Below are 20,348 nucleotides of genomic sequence, written 5' to 3'. Positions count from 1 at the left end.
ATCCTTAGTTTTAAACCACAAAAATGATCTCATATCTTTTGCCATGAGAACAACAATGGACCTCTTTGGTTGTTGCACTTTTTTGGGCAAGCAGGGATGCCAATAAGCTTGTTAGTGTAGTTTGGCCATGTTGTAGTCGTTTAGGAGTAACGTGTGTAGACGGGGCTGATAGGAGATGCTCACTATGATGCCGGCTCACGTGCTGCATCATGTTGGTTGTGCTATTTGTGTAGTTCAACACCCTCATTGAATGGTTGTCCCCTCACCATTATTATTTTCTGCCTTAAGGAAGCAACACAATTGACTTGTTTAATAGCTAAAAAAAAACACCAAATACTGAGTACAATTAATGCATGAAGACCAATAAAAATAATGGCAATGTTACTATACTGCTACTGTAAATCCACTTCCTTGTCCACTGTCAATTCAGACATCCATAACAATGATGCTGCAGTGCAATGGAACCATGACAGCTGTAAAATAAATAAATAAAATACAACAGTGGAAACATATTGATAGGAGATGCACTAAGAACCTGGAGTCTTAATTTGATGCAAAGCTTTGTCAATTAGTAGGAATGTAGCACAACATGGAAGTGAAAGCAGTGTGCTGTTTATTTAAATTTGAAAATGCAATGAAAATATTTTGTCCCAAACAACAAAGTATTGTGATCTAAGTATTGATTTTGCCATAATCGTGCAGTCCAAGTACCTACTCTGAAGTAGGAGCTTAAAAGTCCCTTACAACAGTGTTCCAAGAACTACAATCTTCCCTAGTTATTTCAGTGCAAACACAACAAAAAGGGGTTACTTACAACAATAGAAAGTTCCACTGGTCCGAAAACACCTCAAATCTGAAAGATTGCCTCAAGTAATGTAACTTGAGTCAACATCTGTTGAGTAAATTGGTGGAGTTCTCTTTTGTAAAGGAACAGTCTTGTTTTCACAATTTACCACCATGTAATTTTCAATCAAGGCAATGAATTTAAAACAGGTTTAGAAGCCCAGTAGTTCATGTGTTTGGAAAGTCAAAGAGTGTAAAATATGCTGGATTAAGGTCATGTTTCAAGTTAAGAACTGCAACAAGAAAGGAAACAGATGTAATAACATGACGGTCACGTCAAGTGTAGTCCAAGTATGGAATACAATCCCCATCAGTAATCACAAATGTATGGAAAGACATAAACATGCTATTGTTGGTCCTGGAAACTTACAAAAATATCTGCATGATGATATATTTCCACATATTTTTGACCAAAGACAAATTAGATTGGAATTAGTTGTTGCCTGTTCAAGGTTGAAAAATTGCACTGATATGCCACCTCACCATTCTGTATGAAACGTAGAACGGCCAAATTGGGAAACAGAGTTGTCTCGCCTTTTTTTAAAAAAAACTGGAAGAAAATCATATCGTGAACCCAGAATCATGAATCGTATTGAATCGTGGGTTGTATGAATCATTACATCCCTACCAGAGTAGTATGATGCTACTGTTTGGTTTTGTGTAAAAATACAAAGGTAACATTAAAAAGGGACTGCAGTGTGCCCCTACAGCTTATTCTCTGTGTGAAAAGAGCTAATACTGTCATCAGAGTATTTGATGTAGATTATTTCTGCGTCTGAGCTTCTACAGTTATCTGTATACAGAATCAACAGCACAGGTGAGATTACAGAGCAGAGCACTGTCCAGCAGTGTTACGACAGCATTATCAACATGTTGTTTATATGCAAACTGAAGTGTGCACGCCTACTTAGTTGTACAACTGGGAAAGAACAAACCTCTCTAAGCTCTTCTGAACCAGAGGTGCTAAAGTTACAGCACGGTAGTTGTTATCACAGTTGGGATTGCTTTTTTTGGGTGCCTGACAGATAATAGCTGATTCCTATGCTGTAGGGATTGAATGTTCTGCCAGGGAGCATTTGTGGAGCTCACTGAGGAAGATTTCCTTAGGCGCAGGTGCTCTGTTTGGTTTTATCCTCTGTTGTAGGTGAGTGATTTTGGCATTTGTAAATGTTTAGAAAAGACTTGCTGAAAGTCTGACTGTGATGTGGTCTGAATAAAAATGGTTAGTCATTAAGTTGTAAGAAAAACCCTGAGGGAGATTCAGCCAGGATCTATACTACACTCCACTCTGCTCGAACTGCATACAAAGTGAAGTCTAAAAGTGCAAGAAGTAATTTCCTGCATCATATATCAAAAGCTTCTACACATTTAATCTTTTTTTTTATCTTTGGGAATTTTAATTTTCCGAACAGATTGGAAAAAAGTGAATAATGTTTTATTTGAAATACATATGAGATATCCCCTTGGAGCCGCTTAGAAAATGAGAGGGCGACAAACTTGGAATTAGTGGAGAAGAAGCAGCAGAAGACTTGAGCATCCTGCAGTTTATCAGGGCAAATGAGAGGCTGCAGGCCAATAAGTTGGATGAACTTGCAGCCTACACAAGACATCAGGAGTATTGAAAGTGCAGCATATATGATGACATTGCTTAACAGGAATATACCAGACTACTGTATGGAAAAAGGGGCTTTTTTTTGTAGTGAGGATAGCAGTAAGAAAGCAAAGACAGGAAGCGTTCACACTGGTGGAAAGCGGCTAGCTCTAAGTATAAGGCTGTAGTTTGTGCATTGTTTATTCTTGAAATATGTATATTACTTATCTTGGCTTGACATTTATGGGGAGACCTATGTCTCCCCATAAATTCTGTTTAAATTTGTTTATGTTTAGAGTGATTGTTGTGTTACAAACACCATCAAGAGGAGTTGTTTGCTAATGGAAATCCTTTAAAAACACTGTACCTCAATTATTTTTGTGTGACATTTTCATGGTTGTTGACTTGATGTCATCTTCAGTCCCACAACTAGTGGAAAGTAACTAAATTGTAACTAAAAACTAAACTGACTGTAATTAATTAAAATACATTGTACATTACTAGAGTATTTCCATATTATGCTATATTATTCGTCGATTGTATATTGTATGACATGCAGAGGTTTTATATATATATATTTCATGGTTGTTGACTTGATGTCATCTTCAGTCCCACAACTAGTGGAAAGTAACTAAATTGTAACTAAAAACTAAACTGACTGTAATTAATTAAAATACATTGTACATTACTAGAGTATTTCCATATTATGCTATATTATTCGTCGATTGTATATTGTATGACATGCAGAGGTTTTATATATATATATTTCATGGTTGTTGACTTGATGTCATCTTCAGTCCCACAACGTAGTACTGCTTACATATTAATGCATCAATGCATGCATGACAGAGGCATGTCATAATCTAGTATATTTTGCTGAAAATTCTTTTAGATTAGTAAAATCTTTAACTCAGGACCTTTACTTGTAATGCAGTATTTTGAAAGTGTGGTATACTTCTACTTCAGCTAATTATTGGATTTATGGGACTGGAGCCACCAGGGAACAGTGCAATTTATTCCCAATAGCCTCACCATAGCCACAGAGGAATTCATTACGCTGTAGTAAGTAATTTTTATTAAAAAAATAACTTTTGCTGAAAATGTAACTGTATTCACACAAAATTGTATAAGACAGATGATCTGAGAAAAAAAGCGTACTCCTCTGCCCTCTGCGTGGATGAAAACAACCAATCAGAGCCAAGGAGTCTTAAACACAGCTATCAGTCATGTTAATAACTGCTCATTAACTGCTGTCAAACTAAGCAGCGCTGATCAAATATGAATCAAGATATTTGATCAATCAGCTGTTACTGCATTGCCTATTTTCTCGCCTCTTATGTTTTCAAGAACATGGTTTAGTATACTGCTTAGCTGTAAAATGACAAAGTTTGCTCTGGCTAGTTGGTGGTGCTTGATGCTTCTGTCGACTGTCTCAAACATGGCGACCCGGTCACAAACTTTCTCATTATATAGTTAAACAGATCACTAATAAACAAAACCCTTTTTAATGTGTCATTCTCACCAAAAATGAATGAAATTAATTTTACTAACAATAAGACATGCAGGATTAGGGAGTACTTTATAAACTACACACATACAATAACATGCATCATATTGACACGTTCATCACAAACTCATTTAAGCAGTCTTTATATGTAACACATGTATTCTTCCTCTATTCGTAGAACTTATCTGTGTACTCATTTGTTGGTGTGACATCTTAAGATCCCCTGGGGGCTTCACAAAGCATCATGGACAACCCCACTGACAACTGTGGGAGCATTTTAGAAGGGAACACATATTGTAACATAAAACACTCCTGCTTAACAGATGCATGTAGTAAATATGAAAACCTCCAGCCCTCCCCCAACTCATTAACATGCGCTTGCTTACACAAGTGCTTACTGTACACAGATATGCAAATACAGGCAAGTACTTTCATTTGCAACAAACCAGTGTAGGATTGTTTCTGCTTACAAGCTGCATTACATGCACGAGGCCACTTTTGATTCTAATAGAAAGTCTGCTTAGAAAAACATTAATGAATTCCCTCACCTTTGGTTCTCTTTGAAGATTATCTCCTGAGTTTATGGTAATAGGGATTTATCCACAAGCAGCTCCACTCTTAACCCCAGGTTATTTAATGGATCTCTAGCCTTTGTTGGCTCCCTTTAAAATGTAAGTAGAGGTGAAGCCACTGAGTAAATAGAAAGGTTATGAATACATTTTCTTGTTATCTCCATATGTAAAGTCCTTTAAAATAAATTGACTCAGCGACTTGCCTTGGCCACAATGAATACTGTACATGCAGCAGGTCATGCTGTGTATGCAAAGACCACATGGTTTCCAAATGAGACAGATGGTAAAGTAAAGGATGGTATTAAAATTCATACATGTGAGCAGCCTCGTCTCTTTCCTATTCTTTGATGAGACCATGCAGCGCCCAAATATTAAAAACAGAATGAGTGGAGACATCTTAAGTATTCTTCATGGATAATTATGTCCACAGAAACTAACAAGTGACAGGGGAGTGTTGTGTTGCAGTTATTATGTATTTCAAGTGATAGTAAGAAGATATATACATCATTCTGTGAATAAACCTTAGAAGACAGTGATGATATGATTAGAAACCATTCTTATTCAAACGATACTAATTTACTTAAACTGTGTTTGCTATTACAACATAGTTTAAGTAACAATCTGATCTACAAATCAGTTTGTGTTTTGTCCCGTCTAAGATATCATTGTGTAAATAAAGGAAGTTGTTTTGGTTGTTTTTTGAATTGCCTGAAGGCAAAAATAAAGTTTAATTTTCTCTCCTTCCCCCGGATTGTTTGTCTGTTCTTTTCAATGTTTGCACTAGATGGGAAATGCCTCTGAAACATTTCTGCTCACGTCCAGAATCTCTAAAGACAATGACTTTCTCATGGGAACTCTCTACACCATTTTTGGTAAGCAATGTGATTTATTTTCCATGGTTTACTGCCTTTTATGTGTGTGTTCAACGAGCACTAATAAACCATGCCACTCTGTCAAGGTGTGCTGTCGAATGTTGGGGAATGGGATTCTGCTGTTTGTGGCGTATAGAAAGAAGTCCTCCCTGAAGCCAGCAGAGTTCTTTGTGGTCAACCTGGCCATCAGTGACCTGGGCATGACCACAACCCTGTTCCCACTGGCTATCCCCTCAGCATTCACTCACATGTAAGTGACCATTCAGGTTTCTCCCTCTCTTTCTTCTTTTACTTATCATTTAACAACCTAAGCAGAAATGTAATTATACCATATACAATTACAAATGGCAGGTTTTTGACCAGGGTCATTTAATAACTGGAAAAGTCATGGAAATTCACAATCACAGTCATGATATCAGTACAAATCATTGAAAGTTTTGGAAAAATCATTGAATTTGGTTGTGTTTAATGAAATTGTTCCAGTAATCTCCTGTGGATTAACCTTCCATTGATAGCATCAATGTGTAACAACATTTTGTTTACCATCACATACATTTCTCCATTATTTCCTTGCATTCCCCCTTGCCCTCAGTATGCCAGCAAGCTGAAATTGTGTTTGAGTAGAGTTTGAATTTGATATGTTTGAAATTGCGGAGCAAGTGGGGCAAGAATTTTTATTTATTTATTTTTTTAAATGGGTCAGGAAAAGTCATGGAGGAGTTTTGAAATGTTTTTTTTTTTTTATCATAATTAGATAGCTGATTTATTTAAATGCAGATGAGAGGAAATTAAAATCTGAAAATTTAATAAAAGAAATCCGGTTAATCCTAAAATTCCTTAGAAGGGTCAGTCCAGAAGAGGAGCATTATGTCTTATCACATACAAAAAATGCAGTGCAAAAAAAACATTCACAGTAGTTGAATCAAATGTTGAAATACATGACACTCTCTCAAATGTCTCCTGCCTCATCCCATGTCCTCCCCTGCTTTTTCTGATTCTCCAAGCATGTGCAGCTGATAGCTGCCATATGTGTCATGATTGGGTGAAAACGCATCACTGCTCACTGCAGTCATATGACCCAGGGGAAGGCCAGAAAATGTATTACCACTGTCACCTGCTGAGTGTAATTCACTAGAAGGTTTTTTTCAGAGAAATCAGTCAGTAACAAATGTTCTCTCTTTCTCCATACAGGTGGCTGTTTAATAAGACGATCTGTACAGCATATGCCTTCTGTGGAGTTTTGTTTGGCCTGTGCAGTCTCACCAACCTTACAGTGCTCTCCTGCGTCTGCTGGCTCAAGGTCTGCTGCCCAAACTATGGTAAGACAGCCACTCTACTTCAATATTCAATGTAAAAACACCATAGTCACAACAAAATAACATTATTTTCTACAATTCTACAATTTCATTTAGCAGACGCTTTTATCCAAAGCGACGTACAACACAAGCAAGAATTTAGGGAAAAAAAAAACCCATAGTAAGTGCAAAAAGTGTTCAGGTGTAATTGGTCACAGGTATTGCCGTCTAGTGGCAGAAGAAGTGCTGCACAGACCCCCCCCCCCCCCCCCCCCCCCCCCCCCCCCCCCCCTTTTTTTTTTTTTTTTTGAAACCAAAGTAATAACCAGTAGTGATCTCAGCATCTGAGATTCAACAATCTCAGTATCACTACTTACAATGACAGTCAACATACAACATCACACAACTTTGTCAGTGCTAGATAATCATTAGGTGCTGGGTTTTGGACCATCTGACTTAATCTACCCCAAAGGGCGAAGAGGAGAATTTTAAAGCAAAGGAAAAAATATTTTTGATATTTTTTGTTGATAGTGAGAAGATTAATATACCCATCAGCACTGCCATGTCATTTTGCTGGTAATTAAAATATTTTGAGTGTAGCCCCAAATACAATTCTAAAAGTCTGATAGTTTTTTGAAAACAGTTTGTCAAAATGTGTGGGGGATTTAGGGTCTGATAGTCAGTGGAGGATAAAAGGCCTCAATTTTTGGTTATTTTTTTAAAAGCAGAGATAGGGTAAGATGTTGGCATAGTACAACCCAAATTCGGAAAAAGTAAAAACAGAAAACAGTAAATAAAAACAGAATGCAATGATTTACAAAATTATTTTGATATATATTCAGTTGAATACAGTACAGAGACAAAATATTTCATGTTTAAACGAATAAACTTTTTTTTTTTTTTTTTAAATAAAAACTCATTCTGAATTCCATGGCTGCAACATATTCCAAAAAAGTTGGGACAGGAGCATTTTTAACACAGCATGACATCAAATTTTTTTGTAACAACACTCAGTTGGTGTTTGGGAATTTAAGAAAATAATTGTTGAAGTTTTGTTAGGGAAATTTGTCCTTTTCTTGAGTGATATAAGACCTCAGTTGCTCAGCAGTCCACAGTTTAATATTCCAGTGAAGCAATGTTGGCATACAGACATGAAAGTGATGCTACAGTGTAGAAATACTGTGTAAGTGTTGCATTCAAAAATCAGTCAACAAAGTATTATCCTCCATCAAATTATAGAAATTTCAGAATAATATGTGATATTTTGTTGGAAGAATAATAATTAATGCATTAATGTGTTTATCACTTTAGTTTGCACTGCAGTTTAGTTTCAGCTGTTGAAGGTGGAGCTATTTTAGGTACACTTTTAGATTTACACTGAGCTTAATTATCAAAAGCCTCCTACAGACATCCAGGCTATTGATTAACTTGAAAGAGATTTGATTCTTAGTGTCCCCTGAAGCCAAAAACCTTGACTCTGAAGAGAGAGATTTTAATGTAGTGAGGCCTGTAACTCAAGGACTTGCAACAAAAAAGGAGCTACACTGCAATAATATTAATGTTCAAGACCATGCTTTAACCTCTTTGAACTGCAGGAAGTGTAAATAAGGAGATGTTTACAAGGCCTTTTGATGTACTCCCTTCCCATTTTAATATATTCCCCTGCAGGGTCTTAAGTTAAAAAACACTCACAAACCATCCAGTTTCTGAAAGGCATTTTCCCTGGCTGCTTGTCCATGCTGCTCATCACATGAAACAAAGTCATTTTCTTTAGTTAATCTCTAGCTAGCCACAAAAAGACTGTGATGCTGCATTTACACTATGAGTGACATAACAACAGGCCACAGTTAATTTTCAATGGAAGCTGAAGCCACTGCTCAAACCCGACAATTGTTGCTGCTGATTGGAGCGACGCACTACAAATAAAAGCTGGCCTCAACTTTTTTCAGCCCTCTAATGATACAATGAACCTAGTGTGTTTTTGCTTCTAACTGTGCTACTGTGTTTTTAGCAGTGGGCCCCAGACACTGATCAAAAGCAGCAATATTTTTATGACCAAATACACATTTTTGAGGATGTTCAGTTGTGGTGCTTTGTGGCAAGTAGCAGACACACACAAGCCCATGATGGTGCTACTACATTAACAAGCTCTTGAGCAACACTCAATAGAGACTCTGTTGCGGTGTCACTATTGTAAATGCAGCGTTAGAGTGTAACTTCAGCAACTTCTGAAAGTGATTTAGGTCACATTGGTCAGGTTGTAACAGTGTATGGTAATGAGAGAAAATATATATGCATTATGCTGACGACACACAGATGTACCTGTCCATTAGAGCCACAGACCCTGATATGATGTGTTTACTTAATGATTGTCTTTCTGAGGTCAAAAGCTGGATGCAAAAAATGTTCTTCAGCTGAATTCAGGCAAAACAGAGATTGCTGTCATAGGGCCCCAGCACGTGAAAAAAAAATTCTGCTGTTGGCTGGTTCACTGTTGGATAATTGCAAAACAATTGCAAGAAATTTTGCCGTTTGGTTTCAACTCCTAAAGACGCAGAGAGAATTTTTCACGCCTTCATATCATCATGCCTGGATTACTGCAACAGCCTCTTTTCTTGCCTGAATCAAAAATCTATTAATCGACTCCAGGCGGTACAGAATGTAGCTGCCAAGCTTTTAGCCTCTTTATGCGGGCTCCCAGTATGTTTTCAAATAGATTTTAAGGGTTAACTTATTACTTTAGAAACCAACTCCATGTGGGGTTCTCATGTCCTCTTGTTTGGGTGGGATTGCTCTCAGTTTCACCCACATTCCAAAGATCTGCATGTTAGATAGTTTTGATAAAATTCCCATAGAGGGGATAGAAAATTATTTAATAAACCAATAAAATCTTGTTTTGTAACACTTTAAAACAAATCTTGGTAATTATAGGTGAAAAGTTAAGTAGTTGTATAAAGAGGCCTGGCAAACAGTGCTGTTACATTGTCAAAGCAACATGGGATATCAAACACAGCTCCAAAGGGGCCAAATCAAATGTGCCCAAAACACAAATGCACTAGTTCAAAAAACTGAAGCATTCTTAGAAATTATAACTGATATCAAACACAGTTTGACTGTCAGTTAACTGACAGTCAAACAGCACCAGCAAAGAGGAACAGTGGTCACAAGATGAAACTAACAAGGATATGTTAGACATCTACTGTGCAATAAAAGTTGACTTTTTTTAGTAAAGTGTTTATATTCTCTAGATATTTAGTTATGCTATCTACAAACATCCATACCCACCCTGTAGATATTAATGTTTTTGTAGACTTCATGGTTATTAGCAGCCACATCAGGAAAACATTTAAATGTTAGTTTTCATATGAGTTCTGGAGTTATTAAAGGGCATCTACAGTCCACCAATGCTTGACAGTAAGGTTTGCTTTTTATTTTACATTAAAGTTATGAAATGCTCTCTTTCATGCTGAGATTTAGCTCTCTCTATTTCCGCAAGTCTGACTCCCACATATTTCCAAACTGATGGCACTCTTGCCTCTTGAAACCATACTAAGTTATTTTTTGTTGGGCCACACAAGGAGCTATGACATATCCATCCTAAGATCAGAGTGGTTTTTGTTCAGAAATAAAACATTTTTTTATTTCAAACAACTTTTTTTTTTGTGCGTCAAAACCCCCACGAATGACTCGTGTTAGAATCAGAATTTGATCCATTTGGTTCAATAACATATGAAAAGTCTAGAAGAGCCACACAACTAAATCATCTCATCCACATCAAGATGCAGGAGTGCTAAACTGGAAGTAGCCAGCTCAGCAAGCAGAAGTCTGTTGTGCTCTTGCTTTATGGGCCCAATCATGCAGAAACAACAGTGATCAACCTGGTTACAACTGAATGTTTTTGGCTTCATACACCATTGAGCAACTTCAATAGGATTGAAAGAATTGTATCCACTTCTCTGTATACATCTGTGGTGGTAGCATGCATATGAAAATGTGGGAGTACATTATGTAGTTCAAGCTACAGTCCTAGAGCCAGCGAAATTTGAGCCAAGAGATCTGGGTGCTGGTTAGATGGAGGGAAGTTTGCCAGAGTTCATTTACACACACTACCCACATTGTGATGAAACAGAGCTGGTTGAAAATAGGCAAAGTGTCCCCTTAAATGAAAGATTCTGAGAAAGGGTAAAGTAAATTTTGTGACATTTACATGTGACTCACTGACAATTGTGATTTATAATATTGATTAAGCAGGCAGAGGATTAGCGTTTAGCTTGTGCTGCACTTGCTTGTGGCCACGTTGTAACTGTAGTCGACATCTGAGACACTTCAGTTATCAGGCAGTTTCACTAAGCATTAACTCTCCACTCTTTCAATACTTGTGCATGTGAACTCCTTTCACTGTTCAAGCAGCACATTGCTAATGAGAATAATTAATCTTTTTTCCACTGAAGCCAGTGAGGATTTATTCAAATGACTGCCTGTGTCTAAAACTCTTTCAGCAGCATAGACACTGGATTTAAGGTTCATATCTTTTTTTGCACATTTAGCCATCTTTACATTTCTTTTTCTTTCTATGAAAAGGTGATCATTTGTCACAGCACCTCTTAGCCTTACCTCATTTAGAAATTTAGAATTTCTAAATGAGAAACATCAGCCATCAAATATGCAATACATACGAACTGGTATCAGTTTTACAAACTGTGTATCAATTACTTTTAATCAGAAACCGTCATCACATACATTCTGTGAATGGATGCTCAGTTGCAGAACAAATTCCCAAGTCCAGGGACCAGATGAATACCGATGAGTACACACAAAAAGCATGCATACACCGTTTCACATAACATAAAATGGTTTTTGTTTGGTATATTTGCATAGCTCACACATTCTTCAGTCAAAGTGTAGACATGTTTTGGCAGAGATAACTGTGGGTGAAATGATAGAGACAAGAATACATATAAATTAAGAGATGGATACCATTGTTTTTAGGTTGTCACAGATAATGTTATTATTTTTGCAGGTTGCAAAGAGTTCTGTAAAATATCAAGGGCGCATCTCTACATTAATTTTGAATTATTTATGAGTGATACATTTTGAAATGACTGTTTTTACAATGATCCTAATTAGTAATCATTTCATGTTATTCTGTAAAGCACTTTGCAAAGTCAGATTTTACTGCAATGATGGTTTGCAGAAATGTCATGAGTTAGCGGTACGGATGCAATGAATTGCCACAGCCGTTGGTAATGATAGCTGCTATGGCGCCATTACGTCACTGATGCTACACAGTTGGCGATTTTTTAAAAATTTTTTTTTTTTTACCAGGTCTAACAAGTTTAATAAATGATGGAGGCACAAATGCTGATATGCAAACACATGTTTAAGGGTATTTCTACATCCATATATTGCACAGTGTGGATGTGTAAATAAGGCTTGTGCATGTGTTCAGCATTGTAATAATCAAGATTAATAAAACAGAATCAGTTGTACGCACAACTTTATAAATCCGACAAAAACAGTGCATATGCACATTTCTGCATTTGCGCTTACATGCGGTTTTAGTCATAAATGACCACAGAGTTTAATGAATCTTGGAATCTGCATCCTGGGGTGCAGAGTCCGAGGACGTTGCCATTGATATGCTCAACACACTCACACTCGTCCATACGAACTACAGGGATACGCAGAAAGGAGCCAGTCTGACACATAATGTATCATTGGGATTTAGAATGTTTGATATGCAGTTAAAGATACCTCAGCAAAGCAAAATTACTGTAATAGAAAGAGCGAACAGAAGACAGCAGATGTGGTCAAGGAAGAAATCAGCACAACTTGTAACAGAAGCTTGTAGCAGAAGTCAGAGGAAATGTTATGTTGATTGAGTTATTAAACACAGCTGGAGATAGAACAGATGCTTCCATGTACAAGCCACAGTTTACACAATTCAGGCCTTAGTTATTTTTTCAACTTCACAGGACTTGGAAAACATTAGTGCACCGGCCAGCAGCCTCCTAATAGGATTAGCGATCTATTCCAGACTACAGTGGATTCAAAGATTTCTGCTATTAAGCACAGTGTAATTAAAGTCAAGGCTGTGTTTTAAATGAGCTACTCTTGTCTGTTTTTCAGAGAAACAGTCTATAACACAGGGCATAAAACCCCAAAGACTACAAGCTTCACAAATAAAAGTGTTTGAAATGTAAATGAGCATACATAATTACGCCTTCATGAGACTTTCCTGCAAGAAACCTTGCACAAATGAACGCAGCTTGCAAACACACTGATAAAACATGCTGTTGTCTTGTTTCTAATGTAGCTCATACATTCTAGTGGATAGCTCCCCTGGTTAGACACACATTCTCACAAATACACGATCAACAGGGACAGACGGTATCATTGGTACAAAGAATCGGACAACATTTGCAAACCTGCAGCGCCAGCAGTTTCAGACCAACGTATTGTCCAACATCTATTGACAAGAGAAGACATGATGTAGATATGCTGATGTATACCTCTGCCGTCTTTACATTTTCTAATACTTGCAGGCAATGAGGCACAGTCTTTTTTTCTTTTCTTTTTTTAGCTGCTGTGCAAGTTCAATGTAATGCGTTTTAAAAGGAAAGAGTAAAAGTAACAGTAAAAGGAAAATAGCAGTTTATAGTCAAATGACTATTCTCTCTTTTGTGGTGAACATGTGAGCTATAAACATGTTTGTTATTGAGATCATTTACATATCTGCTGGTTAAATTGTTAGCTCCAGGCAAGTTCTGTAACTATTTCCCAATTCACACTTGTTTACTTGTATGATGGGGCCTTAAAAAGATAAATGATTTGCCTGGTTTCTAGATGGTTACAAAGGGAAACAAACCGAATCAGAAATATGGAGAAATTAACATTTGATGTTTTAGAGCAAAAGCTGAATATTTTGTTAAAGCTAGGGTAGGCAGAAATCTTGAAAAGGCAAAAAAAATAAAATAATAGAATTTGAAAGCACACCCTCCTCCTGCAGCTCTCCCATCTCAATCCTAAACCTCTCCGACCAGATGACTACAGGCATAAACATGTACCTCATACAGTAACCCAGTGTTCCCTTTTGCATTTATTTATTTGATCTTACTTCACTGTACAGCTGCACACAGCTCAATCACTCGGCACCATTTTTCGCCTCTCTCTTATCAGGCCACAAATGACACAATCCACCTCATGGTCTCTCCGACTCACACCATGCCTCTGTGGACTCCTTTCCCACAAGGAAAGAAGGCAGCAGCTTAAGAGATGGGCATTTGGTCGGCAGCTGTAGCAGCAGTGAACACACTGATTTTTACACACTGAATTCACTAAACATTAGCTACAAAAATATGAACGTGAAGCCGCAGCAGAAGGTCTCTGACGTCTATGAAATCCTTTTCCAATATTGATACATTTTATTTAGCTTATTGTCATACTCTCTTTTAGACTCACTTTTTGGTAAGTCCAACTATCTTTTTTGGGTAGCTCTGCAATGTAGGCAGTTGTTGCCGATGCTGCAGGACTAGTTGCCATTGGATCAAGCTTTCCACCCTCTCTCTGAAATGACCTGTGATTGGCCAAAGTCTACAATCATGGTCTAGAATTTCTAAAGCCTGATAATACAGCCAAGGGGATGTGCAGAAGTCTAGTTTTTTTTTTCTCAAACCACTTGAATTGCAGTAAGTTGAAAGTTTATATAGGATTTTTGCCCAGTGAAGCCAAAATTAATCTGCCTTCCCCAGCTTTAAATGTAAAATCCTAAACAAACACACAAAATAAGCACAAAGAAAATAGTACAAAAAACAATCCTGTATTACCTACTGTAAAAGGGGACAACAAAGTGTCTATACCAAAAGGCCAAATTGCTTTGTATAAGTGGAACTTATTTTGATGTGAATGAGAGATCTGAGATCTGAGAGATCTCTCGTGAAGAATCTGCCAAACATTAATGAGTGGGTTTATGAAGAAGTTACTTGCCAGTAATGGAGTGTTTTTCATGAGAAAAGAAACAAGTAGTGTTGGAACTGTGTTTATGGAGTATCAGCAACAATGTCAGAGGATTGGCTTACTGGAGGGAAGGAGAATAAAAACCATGATAACATTAGTGGGCTGCTGACACGGGGTGTAGTTTTCAAGTGAGGAATTATTATGGAGAGGTTATGAGCAGCTGTATCAGCTGTCACACGATAATAAACTCTGGTTTAATTGGTTTAAAGATATGTGTGAATGTTGTGACTCACTGAAATCAGAATTAGAAACGCTCACTTTTGTATGATAAAGCTTTTACACTGCTGTGAAAAGAGGGAAAATATCAAATAAACGTACGTATGTAATAAGATATTTACTGGTATATTATTATTTAGAGCATAGAGTCCACACATATTTCTTTATAAAACTGATGAGACAGCCAACTGTTTCTTTAAGATTTCTCTTCCAAGTTAATGAACTGCATTGCATTTTAAACCGTTCTCCCAGGATTTGCCCATGTGGTTGAGCCTGAATATTAGAACTGCAAAATGAGAAGAGAAAAACAAAATCTAAAATCTAAATCTATAAATCTACCTACCAGACAGACTTTCTTGCCAATGGGCAATCTTGAGTTTAGTGCATAGGTCAGAGACAGATGTGTCTGTACACTTAAAATGCTTCTCTGCACACATACTGATACTAAACAAGTGCATGCTTAAAAAACATTCCTACGAGCCCTTGGGAAAAACTATTCTAAACTGTTTTTATAGAGGATGTCAGAACCTCATTGTTAACGCTCACATGTAATGAAAACTTCAAATTCTTACTGAAATGAGCAAAGCACTAAAGAATGTTGTCCAAGGTGCAGCTGATTAAATGGAGACTTACATGGGTAGATAGCAGAAGAGATCAAGCATTAGGGAAATGGGTGACGGTGAGGTGCTGGTGAGTGCTTTTTCCTTTCTGACTTTTATTAGTTTTTTGTCACAGCTGGAGTATCTCATGTGGGTGTTGCTATTCTTAATAAACCCCTGATGGACAGATTAGTCCCCATTTGGTGATTTTACAGCACTACATGGATTTGGTGCTTCCTTTTAAGTTTAATCTTCAGCCACCAATGATTGCTGATGAACTTGTGAGCACTAGATGGAAGACCATCAACCAAAAGGCTGATGGTGCATGACTCAGATGCTTTCTTGTTTACGGTCTAATGTCATAGTTTTTTTAGAGTCGAAGTTTTTTTTTGGTAAACTTTAAAAAAATTAAAGGGCAGGCCGGAACATAATCAAAGGCTAATTTAAGAAATTGATTGATAAAAAAAACATGTCCTAAAATGTGTCACCCCAAGTGGCATTAAAAAAAGTCTTAAAAAGCCTAAAAACTGACTTGTCTTAAACTGTAGGAATTCTGACAAAGCTTCTCTCTTCTAACTTGGGGTAGACAGTGCGGCCACCAATGCATGTCAGTGTATGTGAGTCCCTGTGTGTGTATCCCACTAGCTAGATTAACGTTGCTCTGCAGTGCACTTACATGACAATTATCGCTGACAATGGCAATGGCATTGTCGCAAAAGGTTTCCCCTTGGTTGATTTGACAACATCCACAAGAACATTTTCAGCAAATTTAATTAAATGCTACTGTACAACCTATATATCTTATGAAAATGCAAAAACGCTGCTTTGTATGATAGCGCCCCGAAAAGGGCACCATTGCATTTCAAACAAATAAAATTATTTCGACTACCTATTAGATTCATTAAGTCACAGTGAGCTTTTGTTTTTTTGTGACACAGCAGTCTTTGGCCTATCAGTTGTCTGCTGTTTATTATCACAAAACCCTGAATTGAGGCATTAGAATCAAGAAAAAAATGTTTTGTACACTCCTATTCCACATGTTAGAGCACATGTTTGGGGGCTTTTGTTAGAAATTGAGCTTAGCTATCCGTGAAAAAGAGTTCAGGTTCAATCCCTCATGTGCCACTCGGATAGCTGGAGACCTTGATCAGTGAAGGGATGCTTCACATCAGATAAAAGCCATCTGTAATGGCTAACCAGCCCCCTTCTTTTGCAACACACTGTTCAGAGAGTCCCACGGGGCTTAATCACCACCCATCACCCTCAGCTGGAAGGGTAAGATGGGCTGACATTCGACTGGAGAGGCTATGCGGTGTCATAGATAAGGCTCCCTGTGTTCTCCTCGCTGATTCCACACTGAGGAAGCCCTCGTCCAAATCAATTACATTAGATGGTTGAGTGTTTCACATGGATTTTTCACATTCTGGCACATGAGTATAATAGCAAGTTAGTGCTCCACCACTAATTATGCTAGAAACATAAATGCAGTATACTCACTCATACTCATTTAGTAAGTTCATTTAAGTTTTGATACAAATAAAATACAGGAATTAAGGCCTTTACAAACCCAATCCATAGTTTTTAGTTTTTGCATTTGTCAATCCGTTATCCAATCAAAATTGTTACGCACAGAAGTTTTATTGTTCTATTTGTTGAAAAAAAAATTCACAAAAAAGGACAAAAGACAAATTTGCTCCCTTGCTCCTCTCCACTGAATGTACTTCCCGGGCTGTCACTATTCTCTGCCTATGTCTTGTATTTGGCACCTCAGCTACCTGAAGGGGCTGAGCTGCCCTCACTCTTTGTCTACTACACATTGTCACTCTGTCCATTTGTGGTCCTCATCCTCTACAACACCTCTTCCTAACATGACATGATATGAGTAAGTGAACATCAGATTGTTTCATTTTTTTTCTCATGAACATGTCGTAACCTGCTCTGAGCTTCAGTGAATAGGCAAAGCAATGTGTCACTTCTTTGAAAAACCCGCTCCCTGGCCGTATTTTGGTAAAGCTATGCACACCTCCCACCTGTTGTCAGAGCAACAGCATGCCATTGCTGCTAGTGTTGTTGCCGCTGATAGTATATCTGGACACTTTCATACTCATCTGCCAGAGTTCGCTCACTCGCTGTATGTTAGGAACAGGTGTTGCATCCTCCCTATCGTCATCATCATTCCCCTGAGTAGCCTATCACTATTTGACCTGTTGAAAGCAAGCTATCTTAGTAATGAAATGATACTGTGTGCCCCATTCCTCTCTCTTGTTGTGCATATATGTGTCCGGAAATTAAGGTCATTATTAAGGTTATTATGTCTGATTTCATCTTTTCTATGAAGGTTTCAGATGTGTGATTTTATAATAATTGACAAATAGTCTCTGTTCAGATCCCTGGGGGAAAAAAAGGCCAATGCTCACAAATAGTGGTGATTGTGATTCCTTATATAAGGTTTTGTGTGCACAGGGGAAGGACTGTGTAGCTTCTTAAATATCTTTTCGTTGGCCTCTAAGTAAATATGCAGAGTAGCTACTCTCCATATACAGAATAACATTTATGTTTTGGTCCCCGGCATTGCTCACTTTACACTTCATGTTGACTGTGTGATCTCTTATCTGAACATGCCTGGGGTCAGATCAAAACATGCATTGTAAAAAATGAATATATCTTTATTTTTATCTATAAAAATATACCTTTACAGAAATTTCCCATTAAGTTGCTCATCACTTATTGTACTTATCATCCCACTTCCTCCCCCTTCTGTCCTCCTCTTTCTCCTCCTCACTCATTGCCTGTTATCAGCATCAGGTAACCAGACTTAATATGCTTCGGTAGCATATTGTTGCTATGCTGTTGTTTCCTTCCTCTGTGTCCTCATTTGTCAGTAATCACTACGCCCAACTCTCCCTCTTCTGCCTCTGTCTCTACCCTATGTTCTTCAACAGGTAACAAGTTCTCCTACTGCCATGCCTGCCTGCTGGTTGCTGGAGTATGGTGCTATGCTGCAGTTTTTGCTGTAGGTCCCCTCTCAGGCTGGGGGGAGTATGGAGCGGAGCCTTACGGTACAGCGTGCTGCATCAACTGGCATGCTCCCAGCCAAAACTCTGCAGCTATGAGCTACATCGTCTGCCTGTTTTTCTTCTGCTACATTGTGCCCTGCACTGTCATTTTTCTGTCCTATACGTTCATCCTGCTGACTGTGCGGGGCTCTCGCCAGGCTGTGCAACAGCACATGTCCCCGCAGAACAAGATCACCAATGCACATGCACTTATCATTAAGGTAAATGTTTACTTTACAGCATATTACATAGACCAAAGTATACTGAACACAAACTTAAATGACACACTTTTGTTTTTGCTCCCATTTTTCACAGGTTTGAGTTAAAAATCAAACCTTTTCATGCACTTAGTAGAAATATTTCTCTCAAATTTTGGTCACAATTTTAATAAAGATAATCCATCCACCTGGCAGGTGTGAAATATCAAGTGCCAAATTAAAGTAAAGGACACTGGATACGGCTTATGGTGGTGAAATAAACATTCAGTTCGCAGGTAACAGCTCTGGTGAACATTCCTGCAGCCAGCATATCAATGACATGTTCCCTCAAAGTTTGCAACATCTGTGGCACTGTGTTGTGAGATAAAACTGAATATTTCAAAGTGGCCTTTTATTGTGACCAGTCCAAGGAATATCTGTATAGTAATCTTGCTGTTTGATCAGCATTTTGTTTTGCCACACCTGTAATTTAGATGGATTATCTTGAAAAAGGAGAAATGCTCACTAACAGTGACCAAAACTTGAGTGTGAGAGAGTGACGATATTAGGTCTTCAATTTAAAAATGTGGAAATGGAAGCAAAAATAAATGTGGTGTGTTTAAATTTTTGTTCAGTATAAATACGTGCTTCAATGAAGAATGTATTTTGTATGCTGTCTTTTTTTCAGCTTTCAGTGGCAGTTTGCATCGGTTTCCTGACAGCGTGGAGTCCATATGCCATCGTCTCCATGTGGGCAGCATTTGGTAACCCAACAACTGTACCACCCATGGCTTTTGCTCTGGCAGCTATTTTTGCTAAGTCCTCCACCCTTTACAACCCTGTTGTCTATCTGGTGTTTAAGCCAAACTTCCGCAAGTCTCTTTGTCGGGATGTGGCCCAGTGCAGAAGGACACTCTGCGGATGTTTGTGTCAGAACAGCTCCGTACAGAAGGGAACTTGCAGGCAATCCCATCACAAAGAAGAGTGCAACTCTACCAGGTTGTCAAATGGGCTACCAGAGAACCATGGGACCTGCAGACACTGTCCTTGCCCTGAAACAGTCACTGGCACCAGAGAAAACTGTCCTGAATACAGCCCCCAGCAGACTGCTAGGATACTTAAAGGATCAACAAACAGTGAGGTGGCTGTCAGTCAGCTCTCCAATGAGTTGCAGAGTGACTTCCTTTAGAGAAACAAACACAGTCAGACAGTGAGAAGGTGGAAAAAAAGACAATTTATGGAGAAAAAGATGGCAAGAACAGTGGTTTAGATAAACTAAATGTAAATCAGGGAAAAAGGCTATATGGAATAAAACAGATAAAAGATAAAGATTGATTGAAGGAAAAGAAGGTCAAAGTTTAAGCCTAAGAACTTGTCTCCTGCCTCAAATATGTGATACTGCCAAAAATAAATGACTGAGAATTTAGAAGCTACCACAGGAGGATAAGCGAGATGAATAGCCAGCATGCAACCACCGATTTGTACATTAATATTTCATCCGGTCAATAGTTGTCTGATCACTTTGCCTGATCAAAATTAAGCAAACAAGACGAAGAATCTATGTACTCACAATGCAAATCAATT

The 20,348-nt window shown here is 38.0% G+C and overlaps 1 protein-coding gene across 1 annotated transcript; it reads left to right on the top strand.

Annotated features, from left to right (window-relative positions):
* Window positions 1–5,297: 5,297 nt before the first annotated feature.
* Window positions 5,298–20,073, top strand: opn7b (opsin 7, group member b). The gene is given in 6 exon segments (XM_042492694.1): window positions 5,298–5,385; window positions 5,472–5,482; window positions 5,484–5,635; window positions 6,577–6,704; window positions 18,454–18,788; window positions 19,453–20,073. Coding segments are annotated over 6 exon segments (1,215 nt in total). The 3' UTR covers window positions 19,954–20,073.
* The last annotated feature ends 275 nt before the right edge of the window (window positions 20,074–20,348 follow it).

This window comes from Plectropomus leopardus, chromosome 8 (assembly GCF_008729295.1).
Source record: "Plectropomus leopardus isolate mb chromosome 8, YSFRI_Pleo_2.0, whole genome shotgun sequence".
In the NCBI taxonomy this organism is placed as follows: domain Eukaryota; kingdom Metazoa; phylum Chordata; class Actinopteri; order Perciformes; family Serranidae; genus Plectropomus; species Plectropomus leopardus.
Note: the sequence above shows the minus strand (reverse complement) of the source record. Positions and strands in the feature narration are given on the sequence as shown.